The 20,011-nt window shown below is 44.1% G+C and overlaps 1 protein-coding gene across 6 annotated transcripts in view; it reads right to left on the bottom strand.

Moving 5' to 3' along the window:
* The window catches only part of GCH1 (GTP cyclohydrolase 1), a 130,090-nt gene extending 113,020 nt beyond the window's left edge, over positions 1-17,070 (bottom strand). For 3 of the 6 annotated variants that reach the window (XR_011504589.1, XR_011504588.1, XM_070513662.1), the window contains exon 1: positions 16,572-17,070. Coding sequence is in view for 4 of the 6 variants with exons in the window: in XM_070513662.1 (XP_070369763.1) it covers positions 16,572-16,908 (337 nt within the window). In the remaining 2 variants the exon portion in view is untranslated. The remainder of the gene's footprint in view (positions 1-16,571) is intronic. The other 3 variants (XM_070513661.1, XM_014864698.3, XM_044773619.2) reach the window with 2 other exon arrangements.
* Between the last annotated feature and the right edge of the window lie 2,941 nt (positions 17,071-20,011).

Below are 20,011 nucleotides of genomic sequence, written 5' to 3' on the forward strand. Positions count from 1 at the left end.
GTGCATACCGCAAGCAGGAACGGCACTGGCAGCAGAACTGTCCAAACCATCCCGGAGAGGGAAGGGATTGGACGAGACCAAGCCATGGCAACTTCTCTCGACTACAGGTGAGATGTGACGAGGCCATGGGCTCCCCGGTTGGCTCCAGGCAACCAGATCCTCGTCTTCTCTGAGGAGCCCTAGGTAACCTAGCAGTGGGAGGAGAGCAGGGTGAATTTTTGCTCAATACTGGAGTTACATTCTATTGTTGAATACCCAAAAAAGGAACCCTTTCAAAAGAAAAAAGTGATATAAAAGGAGTATCAAGTAGAGGAGAGACCCAGAGGTTTCTGGAGCCCCTGACCTGTGAAACAGGATCAAAAACGTTAAGACATTCTTTTCTCTATGTGCCAGAGTGCCCTGTTCCTCTCCTCAGGAGGGACATATTAAAAAAGAAATAGGGTACTCAAAAACTGGGAACAAGGTAAATAGAAATCGAAGTTCCCAGAGATCACGAGTCGAGCTCATGGCCTTATTACAAGACATGCTGGCACCTGAAAAGAAAAAAAATTCTCCAAAACATTCTGAGCTAAGTCAACTTGGAGGTCTGAGCACAAGGACAGGTGGGCTAGGCAGCCAGTGCCATACCTGTAAAGGCAGAATTAAAACAAGGGGACCACTGGCCTGGAGTAAAACAATACCCCCTAAAGCCAGAAGCCGTAAAAGGAGTCCTTCCTGTAATGAACAAACTTTTAGAATAAGGACTGATCGGACCTTGTAGATCCCCATGTAACACCGCCATTTTATCCCTTAGAAAACCAGGACCAGGGGAATACAATTTGTCTAAGACCTTAGGGCCGTCAACGAAGTAGTCCAAGACATACATCCTGTAACACCTAATCCCTACACCCTGCTGGCTAATCTTCCTGGGGAGAGCACGTTTTATACAGTACTAGATTTAAAGGATGCTTTCTTTTGCATCCCATTGGACCCTAAGTCCTAGGAGGCTTTTGCCTTTGAATGGGAGGACCCAGACTCCCACCAGAAACAGTACTGCTAGACTGTTTTACCCCAAGGATTTAAAAATTCCCCTGCAATTTTTGGAGAAATCCTGGGCCGAGATTTAAGGGAATTAAAATGAAAACAAAGGACTGTGATAGTATGTGAATGACATCCTAACAGCCAGCCCTGCTACGGAAATCCGATGAAAACACTGTAACCACGTTCAACTTCTTAGCTAGTAAGGGATACCAAGTACCTAAGGGAAAAGCACAGATATCTAAAGAGACTGTCAAGTATTGGGGGCAGTGTGGATTCCCTCAAGAGGGAGGCTCTCGCTCCACCAAGAACATGTAGGGAGCTACGAGGATTCTTGGGGATGACTGGCTTCTGCCACTTACGCATCCTTAATTTTGGACTGAATGCTAAGGCTCTCTAAAACAAATTACAGGGGCCAGAAGCAGACCCCTTTGAATGGGACAAGTTGTGTGACCAAGCTTTTAATAAGCTTAAAAACTTTAAAACTTATTAAGGGAGGCACCCGCACTGGCCTTACCAGATATGAATAAATCATTTGACCAATATATTCATGAAAGACAGGAATAGCTCTAGGAGTATTAACCCAAATGTTGGGACTCTTAAAAAGAGTGGCAGCCTGTTTCTCAAAACTAAACATCGTGGTGAAAGGATGGCCCCCATGCTTGAGACCTGTAGCTGCCACTTGCCTATTAATCAAGGATGCAGAAAAACTGACTATGGGCCAACCTATGACAATGTGGACAATTTAGGGTATCCCCTGTCAGACCCTAAACCCAGTTACCCTATTCCCTGATTCCAATGGGCCTAATGGTGGCAGGGATAATTGCCCTAATTGGGTCACTGGTGGCATTAATGGGAGGTGCCACTGTAATACGGTCCCTATCAAAGAAGTCCCTGCCACAGTGGCCATGGTGGCTAGCAGATCAGGTTTAAGACTTTAAGATATTGCAAAAGCCCATTAACTCTTTAGACCTTCTGGCAAACCAGGACAGAGTCTGTGCCTTAACAAATACATCTCGCTGGAATAAAGTCAAACAAGCCCTCCCAGCCTAACTTGGTTCCTCCCACTCTTGGGCCCCTTGGTAGCTATCCGCCCCTCCTTTTACTCTTTGGACCCTGCATACTTAATTGTTTAGCACATTTTGCAACTAAATTCATTGAGGCTATAAAATTACAGATGGTTGTCACACAGGGATACCAACAGCTCTGAACTATGCCTGGTGACTCACAAACCTATCTTAGACTAGTTAGGGGAAAATTCTGCTCCTCTGCTAACCCCTATAATAACACCCATGCTCAATAGGAAGTAGTTACAGAAAACAGACTTTTGCCCATGCCCCTCAAGGATGAGGATCAGGATAAAACTAGAGGAGGGATTTTGTCACCAGTACCTGCCCGAGTTGCTTAAAGACGTACATAGGCTTAAAGGGTTGCTTGCTGCTTGGTTGCTTAAAGAGCTGCGTAACAAGTGCCATCAGCAGTCAACAGTTCCTCAAAGTTGTTTTTCAGGAGAATGAACAGCCACCCACTGGCTTGAACTGTCTCAGACCAGTCCAAACCACACTGCAGCAACGACGCCTGGGCAGAAGAATGAGAAAATGTACAGAAAAAAATCTTCACCTCATTAGAACTCTACAAGCACCATCCCAGGAGGAGCTAAAGTCCTGTCAACATAACACACGATGTACGTGGAGGCGTGTGTCTGAACTGCACGTGTCAGCCCATGCCCATCTCTACATGGAATGACAAGGCTTCCCTCTTGCATATTCATCTCCTACCCCAAGTAAAAGGCACCCACTCCCCGTGCTCAGGGAGCCATAGCTTTGTGAGATTCTTCCCTATGGTCTCCACTGTAGTTGCTGCATGCTGTAAATAAAATTTGTACTCTGTGTGACGACTACTTCTAGTGTAGTCTGGTTTAACTAGCCAAGGAAAGGACTCATTTTGGTACAGTGACAGTTTTTCAAGACAGATAACTACACACTAAACTAAAATACCAAACTGCTCCTCATGAGGAGATGGAAACTAAGAAAAAAGCGCAGGCAAGACACTGGAACAAAACGACCCTCACAGTTATTGTGAGGAAAGACAAGAGAAAATCAGTCAAGTGTTTTCAGAGAAAGAGATGTACTCGATTTCATGAAGTCACGTTGGTACTAATGGATGTGAGCAGGACAAGCTCCGAGGCCAGGCACCAGTTAAGAAGCTCCTGCACTTCAGGTGAGAGATGACTAAGAGAACAAGGGAAGAGAAGACTGAGTCCAGAGACACTCAGGAAGTCCGAGAGTCAGGACGTGGAGCATGGGGAACCACAGGGACTGATGAGAAGGAAGAATCACACATAAAATGAATGACCAGATTAGAAAGACTAGACCAAGTGGCAAGGTGTGTTCCGATAAAGTCCATTAGAAGGGCTGACTGGCCAAAACGGACTTTAAAACCATCAGAGGCGCCTGCCCGGTGGCGCAGCACTTAAGTGCACACGTTCCGCTTCGGCAGCCCAGGGTTCGCCAGTTCGGATCCCGGTGTGAACATGGCACCACTTGGCACACCATGCTGCGGCAGGCATCCCACATGTAAAGTAGAGGAAGATGGGCACGGATGTTAGCTCAGGGCCAGTCTTCTCAGCAAAAAGAGGAGGATTGGCAGCAGATGTTACCTCAGAGCTAATCTTCCTCAAAAAACAAACAAAAAACCCATCAGAGAAAGGAGCCCTATGGTCTTCCATGCTGATCTTTAAAAAGTCTAAAATAAACCTAATTACTCTGAAAGCTTCATGTAATTTTAACTCTATGGTAAAGACAACTATGAATATCACTGTATTCTTTTTATTCCAAAACAATTGGACCATAATCTTCTCTAAACCAGCACAGACTATTTCTGTTAAAAAAAGGTAATACTCAAAATGAATTTCTTTCTAGGTTCAGCTCAAAAGCTTCCTGCTCCATAGCCATCTGTGGTTTCAAGTCTCTCCAGCAGAAGCACCCATCTTCCTTCTGACCACACAGACTCCCATTTACTCCTCTCCCCAGGAACTCAGTGTCTGGTCCCTGCTTAGCACAAACCACTGGCTCCTTGAGGGCCAGTACCAGGCCAGCTGTTTTCGCCTCCCCTTTAACAGCTAGCACAGGGTCCTTCAGAGGGCTGCTGTTTGACAAACAAATATACACACACAGGTAATGTATCTTAAATTCTAAGAATTTCTTAAAATAAGGAAATAAAAATATAATACTTATAAACTTAAGAATATACAGCATCCTACAGAATGAGTTACTGGCTCAAAAAAGGTCCAAATGGGTCTTTCGTAATTTTAAAATGATGTTCTTAACATGAACCTTGAAGACATTATGCTAAGTGAAATAAGCCAGACATGAAGGACAAACATTGTATGATTCTCCGCATGTCAGGTACCTAGAATAGTCAAATGCATACACAAAGCAGAACAGGATTACCAAGGGCTGCGAGGAAAGGGGACTAGAGAGCTATTGGTTAATGAGTAGAATTTCAGTTTGGGAAGATGAAAAAGTGCTGGAGATAGATAGTGATGATGGTTGCACAACAATGTGAATGTACTTAACGCCACTGAACACTTAAAAATGGTTAAAATTGTAAATTTTATGTTATGTATATTTTACCACAGTAAGAAGGAAACAAACAAAAATATATGGATGTATATAACATTCAAGGGTATGCACTTCAACACAGGTGCAAATATACAGTAGGGAACACAATGTGGATATGTTAAGTACAGATGGACCATAATTATGTTGTATGATGTTTGCCTAATTGTTCAAAAAGGAGTTGACATAAATTTTTATCTCTGAAATTTATATACCATTGTAATTGTAGATAAAACTACTTTAAATGAAACATTAAGAATTTAACTGCATTTAACAAATATAAGCCCTAAAAACAAATACTTAAAACAGAACTGAAAAGTTTCCAAACAGTAAAACCATCAAAACAGACTCATATTTATAAAGTACAAATGACCACAATATAATTATTTGTGCTTTAGACAAAATATATAAAATTTTGGTTTTCAAATGTCTCCCTCAAGGATTAAGTGGGAAGGGGGCTGCCCCCATGGCCAATGGCTGAAGTTTCATGTGCCCTGCGTTGGCAGCCTGGATCTGTGGGCTCAGATCCCAGGCACAGAACTGCTCCACTCATCAACCACGCTGTGGCAGCATCCCACATACAAAAATAGAAGAAGACTGGCACAGACGTTAGCTCAGGGCTAATCTTCCTCAGCAAAGAAGGAGGAGGAAGAAGAGGAGGAAGAAGCAGGAGAAGGGAAAAAGAAGGAAGAAGAAAAAGAAAAAAGGTTAAGTAGGGGAAACTTTGTTATTAATCCACCTTAGAATTGAATGTAATTTAGCTAAAACTTTTGCAATTAGTCATGATATTCATTAAATATCTTTAAATCAGGATATTAAGAAATGCCTCAAAACTAAAACTACTTAGCTTTCTCTTTGCCAGAATTCAGGAAGAAAAGCAGAATTCTTATGAATAATGATTCTCAAATATTAAATGGATCTTCATGTGAAATTGTAACATAGGCACTTAAAACCTGAGGGGGCATGACGTCGATTAGAACATGAGGGTTGTAGTCACACACGCCTGGATTCTGCTCCGTGGCCTCTGGCAAGTGACTTAATCTGAGCCTCCTCAGTTTTCACCTCTTTGAAATGAGTATGACCTCCAACTTGACAGGAGGACGATATGAGGTCACGTGTGCCTGACCTGGCCTCCCCTCCCAGGGTTTTGGTTCCTATGCTCCTCTCTTCCACACCTAAGGCTTTCATCCGCCAGCACCCAGCACTTTGCTGCACTGATACACACCAAAGGGAAATTCACTTGATCCTGCCAGTCAGGAAAAAATACTTCAAAAAATTTCTTCTTTTCTATAATTATCAAATTACTTCCTTCTGACCACATTAAGCTATTGAAACTACTAACATCACCCTCAAATCAAATCTCAGGACTCATTGCTAACACGAACAAATATCTATAGCACTTCATGTAAGTCAGACATTTCTCTTAGCACTTTATGTGTACTAACTCATTGACTCCTCGCAATACCCCTGTCAGATGGATGGGTACTATTAACAGCCCCATTTTACAGATGAGGCGATTGGGGTACAGCTGGTAAATAACAGGATTTGAAGCTAGGCAATCTGGCTCGAGTCTATGTCTCATGACCTCGTCCTTTTGTTCCTTGTTCTTTTTAAAACCGTTTTCTGCCAACATTTATACTCTCAGATGTCCTGGCTCTGAGGCCTCCCTGTAGGGCTGTCTCTGCTGGTTCTTGTCTCACTCTTCTCACTATCTGAATGCAGTCATCTCCTAAAGTTTAGGGTACCCATCTCCTCCTCTGACTCCCCTCTGAGGAGCTCTGGTACTCTCCTAGCCTTATTCCAATAATTCACAAATTTAAATCTTGAGCCTTAAACTATCATGCCATCTCTTGGCCTGTTTAAGTCACTCCCTTTTCTTTTGTATAAATGCAAATTCTAACCACCTTCATCTCAAAATCTGTTCTGGTTGCTTTTAGTGAACAACAAAAACACTCTAGAATTTAGTGGTGTACAACTATTTTATTATGTTCCTGGATTCTGTGGGTCAGGAATTCAGACAGGGCACAGAGGAGATGACTGGTCTGTACTCCACAATGTCTGGGGCGCCAGTGGAGACAACTAGTCAGCTGGGGGCTGGAAGCACCTGGAAGAGTCTTTACTCACATGTCTAGTGTTTGACGCTACCCATTGGGTGGGACCACAGCTAGAGCCGTCAGCCAGAACACCCACTTGTGGCCTCCCCATGTAGCAGGACTTCCTCACAACATGGCAGCCTCAGAGTAAGTGGACTTTTTACATGGTGTCTCAGGGCTCAAAAGTGTCCCACATTCTTAAAACACTCTCCACTGAATCCAATCCCACATTTCTTCCTCACCATAAAGGAAGGAATATATTAAGCATCAAGCGCCATTTGCATACCTTCTTAATTCTTATAAAAGCCCAGGCAAAGCAGGTATTACTGTTACCAGGCCAAAGTGGGTCCCTCCCTCGGTGAGTTGAAATCAAAGTCTTCACCAGAAGTAGTTGTCACACAAAGCATTTTATTTGCAGCATGCAGCAAACAAGCGACCACAGGGAATAATTTCACAAAGCCGTGGCTCCTCGAGCAAGTGGTGGAGCATGAACATTCAAAAGGGAAGAAGTTGTGTCATTACACATAGAGGCAAATATAAGCTCGCCCAGGTGTAGTTTTAAATCATGCTTTCACATACATCGCATGTTATGCTAATAAGACTTGGGTTCCTGCTGGGATGGAGATTTTAGCATTAAAATGAAGCAAAGGTTACTCTTGTACTCTTTTTCCGTCCATCCACACAGGAGTCACTCTTGTGGTGTGGTTTGGACCAGCTTAACCTGGTATAAGCCAGTTGGTGGCTCTTCATCCTCCTACAAAACAACTCTGAGGAACTGTTAAATGCTACTGAAACTTCCTTTGAGCAACTCCAGGCAGTTAGCCGGTGACGTTACCACCTTTGACAAAAAGGGAAAGATGACAACTGAGTTCAGTGACATGCCAGTAATTATACAGATAGTTAAGCAACATCTGTTTGAGTGTTTGACACTCAAACTCAGGCTCTTTCTATATGTATTAAAGATCACAATGAAGATCAAGGCTGCAAACATGTACATCTATTTATCCCTGATTTCAGGGTAAAGGTTTTCAGTAACCAGATTTTTCTCGTTAGCTAGCCATTAGGAAAAGTTGTATTTCTTTTACTCCTAGAGTTGAAACAACTTTGTCACAATATTTTAAATTTATCTATTTGAAAATGCATGCACATACTGCAAAATCATAACCTGAAAATAGAGTGAGAAGTCTTGCTTCTGCTCCTGTTTGCCATCTTCCTAGTTCAAAGCCCTGATTAACACGGAACTGCTTGTATATCCTCCAATTCTTAACACCAATACAAACAACATTTTATTGTCTCCCCCTGCCCACCTTTTCCTACCAAATATAACTCCTCTGCGTCATTTAGCCATTCTAAGGGACTAGACATTTAGAGTTCTCCCATACAAGGCTGCAGTGACTAACCTCGAGCACACATGATTTCGTATATGCAAGTATCTATGTAAGATCAACTCCCAGAGGCAGGGTTTTCAAGTAAGATATATACATTTGTATTCGATAGATCTTGCCAAATTATCCTCCATAAGGACAGTTACACTCTCAGCAGTAATATTTGTTTCCCTATAACTTCAATAACATAATACAGTATCAAATTTCTAGACTTGTGCCAATCTAACAAGGAAAAAATGTCTTAGGTTAGTCTGTGTGAATTTCTCGAGCATGAAGTTATGAAAATTAATAAAGGGAAACCTCATTTAAAATGGAGTCAGAAGGCCTGAAGGCAGAGCTCCCAGGGAGTATCACTGGAGGTCAACTATAGGAAAGATAGTCAATTATAGACCCCAACAGAAAGAAGTCAACAGGAAAGAATTGGCAGTTACAGGAAGAAATGTATATTGCGTCCCAAACAGAAATCTTCTACCCCAGCAATTGAGCCAATGAGAAATCATCACCACCCTGAACTCTTGCTTTTCTCCAGTGCACTTTTGTTCCAAACAACCTCTCCCAATTTCCTCCTTTCTCCCTATAAAATATTGTTCCTCTCCTTTGACTGTTGGACTTGCCTATGGCTTTTGTCACAGCATGTGGGTCCCAAATTCAATTCTATGTTTTCTCCCAAATAAACTCATTTTGCTGGTAAAATAAACTCGCTGTTTTATTTTTAAGATCAAGATCAAGCATCTTTCCAAGTGCTTAAGAGTCATCCGTTTCCTTTCCTGTGAACTGTCTGTTGACATGTCTTGCCAATTTCTCAACTGTGTTTTTGCCCTTTCTCTCACGTTAATTTCTAGCATCTCTTTTTAAATTAGTGTGTCTATATTACTGTTGTCTACAACGTAAGTTGTAATTATTTCTTCCCAGTTTGTCATTTGACTTTGTGTTGGTATCTGGTTGGTATATGAAAATTCTTAGTTTTTATGTAATTAAAGTTACAATTATTTTCTTTTATGGCTTCTAGATTGAGTCGTAATTAGGGAGATCTCCACTGCAAAATTAAAGAAACGTATTACAGAAATTAACAACCTTATATTTTTGAGCTTTAAATAGTTTTGAACTTACTGAAAAGCTGCAAAGATAGCCTAAAGAGTTCCTGTATACTTCTTTATAGAAGAACTCAAGCTAATAAATTCAGAAGGAATTAAAGAACCAAACATCACTATTTGACAACTTAAAGAAAACTGGATCTAGGCAATCACCAATGACTGCTAAAACCTGCAGATGAACAGCTGGTAGGGAACTTTGTAACAGACAAATGGGCTGATAACACCTCAAGCTGATCGATGCTACCATCACAAAAAAAGACACACCTGGATATTTAGCTGCTTCCTCCCGGAAGCGTGTGCCACCGCCTATGAAGTATTCTTGACTAAATATATTTTGTTAGGGGGCGTGAGGGGGAGAGGCAAGCCTCGAAATCTAACTAACTGCTAGTGCATAAGCAATACAGGAGCAGAGGAACATGTTAAACTACATTTTGAGGAAATGACGAGCAAAGTCCAGAATGTGGGAAATTCTATAGGACAAATGACCCTGTTTCTTCAACAAATTGTTAGGGGGAAAAAAGGAATAGCAAACTAGGGCCGGCCCAGTGGCACACTGGTTAAGTTTGGCGTGCTCTGCTTCAGCGGCCTGGGGTTCACAGGTTTGGATCCGGGTCATGGACCTACACACCTCTCACCAAGCCATGCTGTAGCAGCGACCTACACACAAAACAGAGGAAGACTAGCACAGATGTTAGCACAGCGACAATCCTCCTCAAGCAAAAAGAGGAAGATTGACAACAGGTGTTAGCTCCAGGCCAATCTTCCTCACCAAAAAAAAAAAAGGAACAGCAAACTAACAAATTAAAAGAAACTTAAAGACATTTATCAAATATATTGTGTGACTCTTGTTTGAATACTTATTCAACAAACCAATTGGTAAAGAGATACCAACCTCTGAGAAAATAAGAAAGATGTAAACACTGGTTAGATATTTGATATTCAGGAATTACTGTTAATTTCAAGTGTGATGATTTTTTTAAATCTTTATATTTTAGAGATATAGTGAAGTATTTATGAATGGAATGATAATTCAGTGGGGAATGTGTATGAGGCAGGAAGGATGCAGCACGATAGATCTGTTTACGTTAACTTGAGGCTGTGTGACAGGCACACAGAAGCTTGTTATACTATCCTAATTTTGCGTACATTTGAACATTTCTTCGATAGTTTAAAAATTGATCGCAATCCTGACAGGTTTTCTAGAGATTCTTCCTCATGAGAATTTTGATGTGCCAGGGAAACAGGCCAGTCGCTTCAGATGATACCTTGGAATAATATGCTGGCTGGATATAGAGGGAGCTGTCTCACCAGACAGGTGAGTTTCACAGGTGCAGGCCCTATGACGGATACAAGGCCGTCTAAAGGATGTCCTCTGGCTAGAAGTGTTCAGGAGATCCAGTAGGAATAACTTGTGAGGCTTTTTCTTAAAGCTAAATGCCCTACGTTTTTCTTTAGTGTATGAAACCATCAGCATTTATTGAGCTCCTACACACAGAGCACTGAGGCAGGAGAAAGACAAGAGTTAAGAAGGGTCCTTGTCTGTAAGAAATTAACTCAGACATTCACCAAGTTACGCACGTGTGCTGGGTGGGCACTTTGCTAGGGATATGAAGATGAATACAGATTCTCCAAAAAGGGTCTAAAAAACTGCCACTGGTTATAATAGGACAAAATTCTATGGAGCGAATGTCCTCTCCACCTTAAGCATAACAATCTACCTCTCTTCAGATACTCTTTGATAAACCCAATCCAAATTCTCCCCCAATCTAATTGCCATAAACTCAATACAGAATGTATAACTGTATGGAACATATTTATTTGCATAACCTGGAATTAAGAATTGTGCATATAATCCAGGATTCATAATCTAGGATTCTCCAAAGATTAGACAGTTGCCCTCTCCTGGCAAATTTTAATACTGCAGTCTGACTCAGTTTGATTTAGTTAAACTTAGTCCAAACACAGAAGTATACTGCAAATGAGTCAGTAGGGGAATGCCCAAGCATGGAAGAATTTCTGGAGCTGGACAAGGAAAACAGTAGAGAAAATACAAAAAGCATAGGAGAATGGGAGGGAACTCAAATAAGTCAGTAAAATATTATGATTAAAATTAAACAGAATGTCAGAGATAACGATGATTCTGATTTCCTATCATTCTCCCAAAGCACCTACTTTCAAGGTATGATCTTGGGCAAGTTCTCTCTGTACCTCAGTTTCATTTTCTATAAAAACTGGATAGTATTACCTACCCCATAGGGTACTGTGAAGATCAAATGAAGCAATGTATGTCAAGAATTCAGAAGAGTGCTCAGCACAGGGTAAGGAATCAGCGGTGTTCGTTCTTCAGACATCGCCTCCAGCATCTGCAGTCCCCATCTCCCAGCACAGATCAAGTTCCTTTGCTAAATGCTTCCATTGAGCTGTGTCCTTTTTATAACTAAATTTCTCAACCTATGATCATACACTCATTCATGTGATTCTGAGGAATATATGTTTTTATCTGCTGGATTGTAAGCTCCATGAGGGCAGGAACCAGATCTGGTTTTGCTTATCCTGTGTTCCCAGCATTCAGTGCAGTGCCTAGCACTCAGTGAATTTGTTGAATGAAATGGTAATATCAATTCTTATCAATAATATATCAGTCTTATCATTAATATATCAATTATATAGCAATAATATATCAATTCTTATCAATAATATATCAGTCTTATCAATAATAATATTTAACACTGGTATAGGCTGAATTGTGTTCACTCCCCAAAAAGATATGTTGAAGTCCTAGACCCCAGCGCCTCACAATGCGACCTTATTTGGAAATAGTCATTGCTGATGTAATCAGCTCAGTTAAAATAAGGCAGACCGGATTAAAGCAGACTCTTAATCCTATGCGACTGGTGCCTTCTAAGAGGGAAATCTGGATACTGACAAAGGCAGAGATCAGTGTAAGGCAGCTGCGAGCTAAGGAACACCAAGGACGGCCGGCCACCACCAGAAGCTGGGAGAGGGAAGGAAGGGCCCCCACAGCTTCAGAGGAATATGGTTCTACCAACACCTTGGTTTTGGACTTCTACCTCCAGAACTGGGAGACAATAGATTTCTACTGTTTACACAGCCAGGTTCTGGCACTTTGTTACGGCAGCCTAATGAAACTAATCCAAACACCAATTCAATGGCTGTGTTTGGTAATTCAAAGTGATATGTAGTGACTTTTCCTCCTATGCCTCAAAAATTGTTTATAGATAATACATCTTTAAAAGAAACTATTAGGACTAGCCTTTCTCCTCCATTCTCAATAACTTCTTAATAGCTTTAATCAACTTTGACTATTCCCAAATTCCAGTCATATAACACTTCACAGCCTTGTTATATCTTCTTTATTCACAGTACTCTTTCTGGCAATAATCAGAACTAAGTCCTACCCAAGCATTCACTAACAAAATAAAATTAAAACAAAAATTGTTAGTGAATCAAGATTTTTTTTTAAAAGATTGGCACCTGAGCTAACAACTGTTGCCAATCTTCTTTTTTTTTTCTGCTTTTTTTTTTTTTCTCCCCAAATCCCCCAAGTACATAGTTGTATATTTCAGTTGTGGGTCCTTCTAGTTGTGCCATGTGGGACACTGCCTGAACGCGGCCGACTGAGCGGTGCCATGTCCGCGCCCAGGATCCGAACCAGTGAAACCCTCAGCTGCCGAAGTGGAGCATGTGAACTGAACCACTCGGCCACGGGGCCAGCCCGTGAATCAAGATTTAAATGACCTACAAACATCCAAAATGGCACCTCTCCAGGATGAATTAACTTTTCTATAAAATACTTTAAAACTCGGGACATAAACTCCACTTTCACCCACAATTTGGAAGGAAATAGTAAATAATTTGACTCTTTGTCCCTTCAAACCCTGGAAATTGTCACAATTCTTAGTTCACCATAGCAGTCTGACTTGGCAAATCAAAGAGGCTTGCAATTCAAAGAGTAAAAGAAAACTGTTGTGAGTGCTAGCACATTTCAGTGTGAAGTGGTTAAGAGATTCTTTTGCATAAATAAATATCTAATTGCCTTGTATTATCTTTAGAAAATAGATACCACCTTGCAGTGAAAATGGTTGAGGCAAGGACATCCCTCCTCAAGCCTGTAGGAAGACAGTCAAGGAGTCCATGTTGTCTCTTCATGCTGCGCTACATACAAGCTCACAGGCTTCCCAACATCTGGGACACTGTCAACGTGATTTACGAAATGGTTGGCAGCCTGGATAAAACGAGCTAAACCTACTTTAACTAGAAATTTGACAGAAGAGTCAAGACTCACGTATTCCCATAAACTTATAAAAAGATCCATTGATGGGCCAAGTTATACACATTTAACCTTTGGTAGACAACACCATCTAAGAGGTTGTTCCCATTTACACCCAGGAGAGGACAGGGAACGGGAAGGGTCAGACGCAGGGACATGAAGACCACGGATCTGAGGGAACGGCAGACCCTCCAATTTAATTAAGGTCCTGAATAAAAGAAGAATGGAAATGCAAGAAAGTCTCCGTGTGTAGAAAGGAGACCTCAGTGAAGTAAAATGTTGAATATGTAAGAAAATCAGGATGTGGTTAAACAGAAAAGAGACAGCAATAGATAAAGATAAGCGGGTCTAAGGATCACCCTGTGAAGCCAGATTCAAAGGCTCGCCAGTTCCTAGGAGAGGTGACAGCGTCTCTTCCAGCCCTCCCTCCTGGCCTACAAGCTACAGCCCAGGGGTGAACAGTAACCAGCAGACTTGCACAATCCTGACACAGCCCCATCACAGGTGACCACTGATGCCCTATAGTGAGGTGCGCTTTGGAAAGCAGGGAAAAGGAGCAGCAGGCAAGGCTCATAGACGGAAGCTGCAGTGCAGGGAGAATTGAGAAATTCCCCCAAACACCAGAGGTTAGCATAAATCCACTCAGGAGGAACTGAAAAAATAATAATCAATATAAGTAAGTCCCTAAGCACGATCCTCTAGACAGAGGCTTTCAAACGTTTGACCACAACTCACAGTAAAAAATAAATTTTACATCTGGAGCCTGTACACACCAAAAAAATCATACCTGTAAAAACCACACAGAAGTTCCTCAGAGCCTTTACCGTTACTACATGTAGCTGACTGATCTTCTCCATCTACTCCACTATTTTTTTGTGCTGGGGGCCCAACTATTAGGTCATGACTCACAGTTTAAAACACTTAGTAGATAAAATACACTGATTTCTCTCTTTAAGCAGCAATATAAGGAAGTAGCTAAGAGTTCTGCATTCAGGCTGCCTGCGTTCAAACACCAGCATTACCACTTGTAAGCAGTCAACCGCTCTGCCTCAGTTTCTTTGTCACAGGGAAAGAGAATAGTGTTTACCTCAAAACTGAGGATTAACCAAGACCATCCACATAAAGCACTTAGAGCATAAACAGTATTCAAAAATGGCTATTAATGTTTAAATGGCCTGTGGACTTTTTATTATGGTAAAATATACATAAATTCATCATTTTAACCATTTTAAAGTGTACAATTCAGTGGCATTTCGTACACTCACAATCTTGTGCAACCATCACCACGGTCTAGTTCCAGAACATTTTCATCACCCCAAAAGGAAATCCCTCACCCACTGAGCAGTCATTTCCCATTCCACCTCCGCTCCACATGCTGGCAATCCCTAACCTGCTGTCTGTCTCTAGGCCTGTGGACTCTTTAAACAATAAATTGACACTTGACTAGAACAGCTTTGCAGTCATTAGTCCTACGGCTCCTGAGACAAACGTCTGCTAACCATTTGTTAAGCAAATCTCGTGAGCCACTTTAGGTAATTCTGTGACCTGTCTTGGGTCAGAAATCCCTTTCTCTCCCGTGAATTCCATTAGTGCAAGACTCCCAAAGCTGACCAGTGCTGTGGAGACCACTTTCTGTGTCCTCAAGAAGCAGAATGAGCAGGGCCCTACGAAGACGTTTCCTTGTTACATTGTGGAATGTCACCAAATGACAGAATACTCACCAAATGAAGAACGTTGATTCTACTGTCTTTCATTTGAAATCCTGCTTTTGAGGCCCCAAACTTTTACCATCAAGGGGTAAAAAGTGAACTTGGACAGAGAACTAGAGGTCCGTGTCTTGGTTTTAGGATGTAGCATCATTTCCTTTTTGGGCCCCATCCCTCTCACACACTCATTACCCACCCTTCCTTTGGCGTGTGGAAGACTGGGTGAAAATAACTTTGTTCTTCCCTAGGTCTACTCAGGGAGTAACAGATATTCTATCAGAGAAATAACAGGGGCAGGGAGGTTAGCTTGGGAAGCAGCACTGTTATTCTTTGAGAAATGGTGATAGCAAAAGGCTTCTTACGCCGAAGAAATAAATGTCACCAAGAGACATAGACATGAACTGGAAAACAACGTCCTTGGTCCTAGCTGTGGAAGTCAGAAGGTTTTCTTTCTCTCTCTCTTTTCTTAAACATCAACGTGCTCACCCAGCCAAGTCCTCAGCCATTTTCCACTCCCCTTCCACCCCCGCCCCACAGACCCTCCCCTGCCTCTGGGGGAAAGCCTGACTTGTCTCCTGCGCCAACTGCACTGGACCAGCCCGGCTTATCCCGGATGCGGCGCGGGGGTGGGGGACGAGCGAGAGAGGGACTCAGCTCCGGGCTCCAAGAGCCCAGCGAACCTCCCCGATTCCCAAGGGGTCACTTTACTGCGTTGGGGTTTCCTACAGTCGGGGAGAGTAGGGGGAGAAGGCTCCAAGCAGCAAACTAACCTAAAAACATCACACGCCAAACTCCAGAGAAAGCCGGTGCCCAGAACTGTGCCAGATTCTAAAAAAGCCCTGAGCTGGAGTGAACTTGATGTGGACAAAAGAGAATTACAACTCTCCGAAGACCCAGGTCCCCCAGCAAGCCAGACAGTGCGGGTCCCCGAGTTTGGGTGAAGGATCACCCGGGGAGCTTGAAGCACACGAAACCAAGGCTTCACTCCAGACCTGCCAAAAAATTGAGACGTCGGGGGAAGGGACGACCTAGGAAGCCGCCCCTTCCACCAGCGCCCAGGTGACCCTCACCACGGGCACAGCGCGCGGCCCGGGCCGCTCCGATGACAGCGGCTGCAGGCGGGGCCCGCGGGGAGCTCAGCGACCGCGGCGCCAACACGACGCGCGGGGAGGGGCCGCGCGCGGGAAGCGGGGTGGAGACGCCGCGGCCTCCCGGGGCACCCGAAACGCGCCCGCTCAGGGCCTCGCCTTGGCGGGGCCGGCGGGGCCGGAAGGTGACAGCGCTCCGCTCCCTCTGCCAAGAGTGAGGCAACTCCGGGAACTTCCCGCGGCCCCCGCCCGCGCCGCGTCGCCGGGGCGCACTGACCTGAGATGGTCTCCTGGTAGCCCTTGGTGAAGAACTGCATGGCCGTGGCCGCCCTCCAGGGCGTCTTGAGCAGCCCCTGCCGCTGGGGGTCCTCGCCCAGCGAGCGCAGGATGGACGAGTAGGCGGCCGCCAGGTTGGGCAGGTTCAGCTCGTTGTCCTCCTCGCTGCGGGGCCGCTCGCCCTTCCAGCCGTCCGCCGGCTGGGCGCTCCTGGTCTCCGGCCGCGGCTGCTTCTCGGCCGGCCGGCTCGGCCCGGGCCGCGGCTCCCCCTCGGGGAACCCATTGCTGCACCTGGCGCCCCGCGGCTTGGCGGGCGCCCGCACCGGGCCCTTCTCCATCGGCCCGCCGCTGCCGCTCGGGAGGGACCTGGGGCGCTTCAGGGGCTGCAAGGAAGTTCGTAGGCGGCCGCAGGCAAGAGGCTGTAGCCGGAGCCACCCGACGACGGCAGGCGACTCGGCAGAGACCCTCCCGGCCAGGGACAGCCAGGGCTGGAACGCGCCGCGGCGCCCGCTTTTTATAGGCAGGCGGCTCGGCCGGCGCCGGGGGCGCTCCCATTGGCCGGAGCCGCTCGCGTCACGCGTCCGCCCCGCCCCTCGCCCCGCCCTCCCCGGGGAGCCCAGGAGGGAGCGGGCTGCGGCGGAGAGCGGCAGGCTCGGCTGGGCGCTCGAGAGTGGCGGCCGGCCCGGCTGGTGCCGCGGACCCGGCTCGAGGCCCTTCCTGCGCCACGGGAGGAGTGCGCTGGACCTCTGGGTTGTTGCGGGATGAATGGAACCGGAGGGAGGCACGGTCTGGGCGCCCGGGCAGCCGTCTTCTCTTGGCGCAAAGAGGGCGCTGCATCAGCCGTGCTCCGGTTCCCTCGTCCTGTGAAAGATGAGCAAACAGGTGGCCTCGCCGGGGAGAGAGGGTTAAGCCGGTGGAAAGGCAACCACCTCTTATGCTTTTAAGGCAAGAGAATTATATGCCTTGGAACGCTTGCTTCGTTAGTTAAAAATATGGCCAGCGCACCTGCCACGTAGAGAATACCCCAGCCGCTGTCAGGGCGAGTGTTACTCCAAGCGGCCCTATGTGAATCCCTCTATCTAAGGGGGTGGTATTTGTGGTGGCCAGAACTTTGACCCTGGAGAAATTGATTGACAAGCGAAGAAAAGTTAGAGCTTTCATTAAAAACCCATGTGCGTTTTGTGGAAACGCAATTGTGAAAATTTGCTGCTCAATCGTTTTAGAGTGACGTGCTAAGCTCCTTTCCCCAGGCTTTGGTACAAATTGTGAAATGTTATTGATCGACTGGACTCAACCAGCGACATCTGCTCTGACTTTGTGTGTGTGTGTGTGTGTGTGAGGAAGACTGGCCCTGAGCCTACATCTGTTGCCAAGCCTCCTCTTTTTCCTTGAGGAAGATTGTTGCTGAGCTAACAGCATATGTGTCAGTCTTCCTCTATTTTATGTGGGACGCCACCACAGCGTGGCCTGATGAGCAGTCCTAGGTCCAGGGCTGGATCTGAACCTGAGAACCCTGGGCCGCCAAAGCTGAGCAAGTGAACTTAACCATTAGACATGGGCAGGCCCCTTGACTGTTTTCTTTAAGATTAAAAAATGGACTTTTTTCCTCACTTGAGGAATTGTTATATCATAATGCCAAAGGTGAGTTTTAAAACATGTATCAAATTAATACCTTATAATTTTCTCTAGAGAGTTTCTAATGCTTGTTTTCTGACATATAAACAAGTTTTAGTAGGCTTGGAGTCAGACAAACCAGGAGGGAAGCCCCTGGAATGAATCTATACTAGTAAAACAGCTCAGTCATTTTAATTAGTGATTAGTGTTTATTGGATGTCTGCTCCAGGTGTAGCCCGGTTCTAAACATTCAGGAAAGAAATGTGGAAATTGCCTGGCGTCCTAGGCACCCTTAGTCTAAATTAGAAGGAATATTCATGTCAATCTTTTTTTTTTTAAAGATTTTATTTTTTTCCTTTTTCTCCCCAAAGCCCCCTGGTACATAGTTGTATATTCTTCATTGTGGGTCCTTCTGGTTGTGGCATGTGGGATGCTGCCTCAGCGTGGTTTGATGAGCAGTACCATGTCCACGCCCAGGATTCGAACCAACGAAACACTGGGCCACCTGCAGCAGAGTGCGCGAACTTAACCACTTGGCCACGGGGCCAGCCCCTCATGTCAATCTTTTTTTAAAAGATAGTCATTGAGTTTCTCTGTACATTAAATACCAAATTACATAAATCATAGAAATATAAACATCCCTTGGAAAGCTTCTTTGTTACTCTCCTAATATTTATTGATTTATTGTCTTTAAGGGTTTTTTTTTCCCATCGGCAAGGTCCTGCAACATTTTTTCCCTCTAACTGCACTGCTCACTGTTTGCTGATACTTCCTGGTCCAAATTATCCACTGGGTCTCAAACTGTTTCAAGCACAGTTGGAGGCAACATTAAAGGGTGGCCTTTTGTTTAACAAATGAAAACAAAGATACCAAGTGAGGTACTTTAAAAACAGAGGGACTCAATGGAAATGGTTTCAGTAAGACTTTTTTAGTGGCAATCTTCTGCCTTTCTTTAAAAACATTTATAAACATTAACAAAAATCATATTCCCTAAAGACCATTTCTAATGAAATTGTTACCCTAAAAATTAACATTTTCTTATGAGCACTGCCAGTGAGGCATCAGAACTTTTGTTGTCAGTTACCAGTACAAAGTCTCTGGATTTGTTCTGTGATCTATTTACTTGTAAAGTGGAGGCAATGCCTTTCAGCCAATTGCCCAAAGGTAATACAAGAAAGCTTTAAAATTGCCAATGTTATATAAACAGTAATGTATGTAGTTGGCAAAGGTGGTTATAAGTAGAAATGGGAGAAAAAGGAGGAATAAGCTAAAAAAGGAGGGCTATGTCCCACAGAATTTATTAGCATAAAATGGTTCAACAGTAAAACTATGAGCACTCCCAGCCAGGAATTGTAACAGCATCCATGTTTCTAACCCAGTAAGGGACCCATTTTCACCTTGGACCCAAACTGAGAATTACTTTCTACCAAGAAGCCAAGGAATTATTTTTTTTTAATTCTCCTGTTTCTAGGGCAGTAACAGAACCGAGAGGCAGATGAGTGAGATACATAGCATCAAAAACTGAACACTACGGGGCTACAGAAATATGCAGTCACTTATCAAGGGTAACAGGTAAACTAACATTAAGCATTTGGCAATGGTAATTGGAAAAAAGCAAATTGCCTTAAGTGTACTTAATGAAGGTTGCTCAAACTTTGGAGGAGATTCTGGATCAAGGTGGAAAGTTACATGAGAGAAGTGTCCTTATCCCACTCCTAACTTCCAGAAGCATGACAGTGGAGTCGCTGAAATCCTGAGATATCTCAGTAAATCCCCCAAATATGGGGAAAAGCAAACTGAATGGAGCTTTGACCTTTCTTCTCTTCT

The sequence above is a fragment of the Equus asinus genome, chromosome 7, assembly GCF_041296235.1.
Source record: "Equus asinus isolate D_3611 breed Donkey chromosome 7, EquAss-T2T_v2, whole genome shotgun sequence".
In the NCBI taxonomy this organism is placed as follows: Eukaryota; Metazoa; Chordata; class Mammalia; order Perissodactyla; family Equidae; genus Equus; species Equus asinus.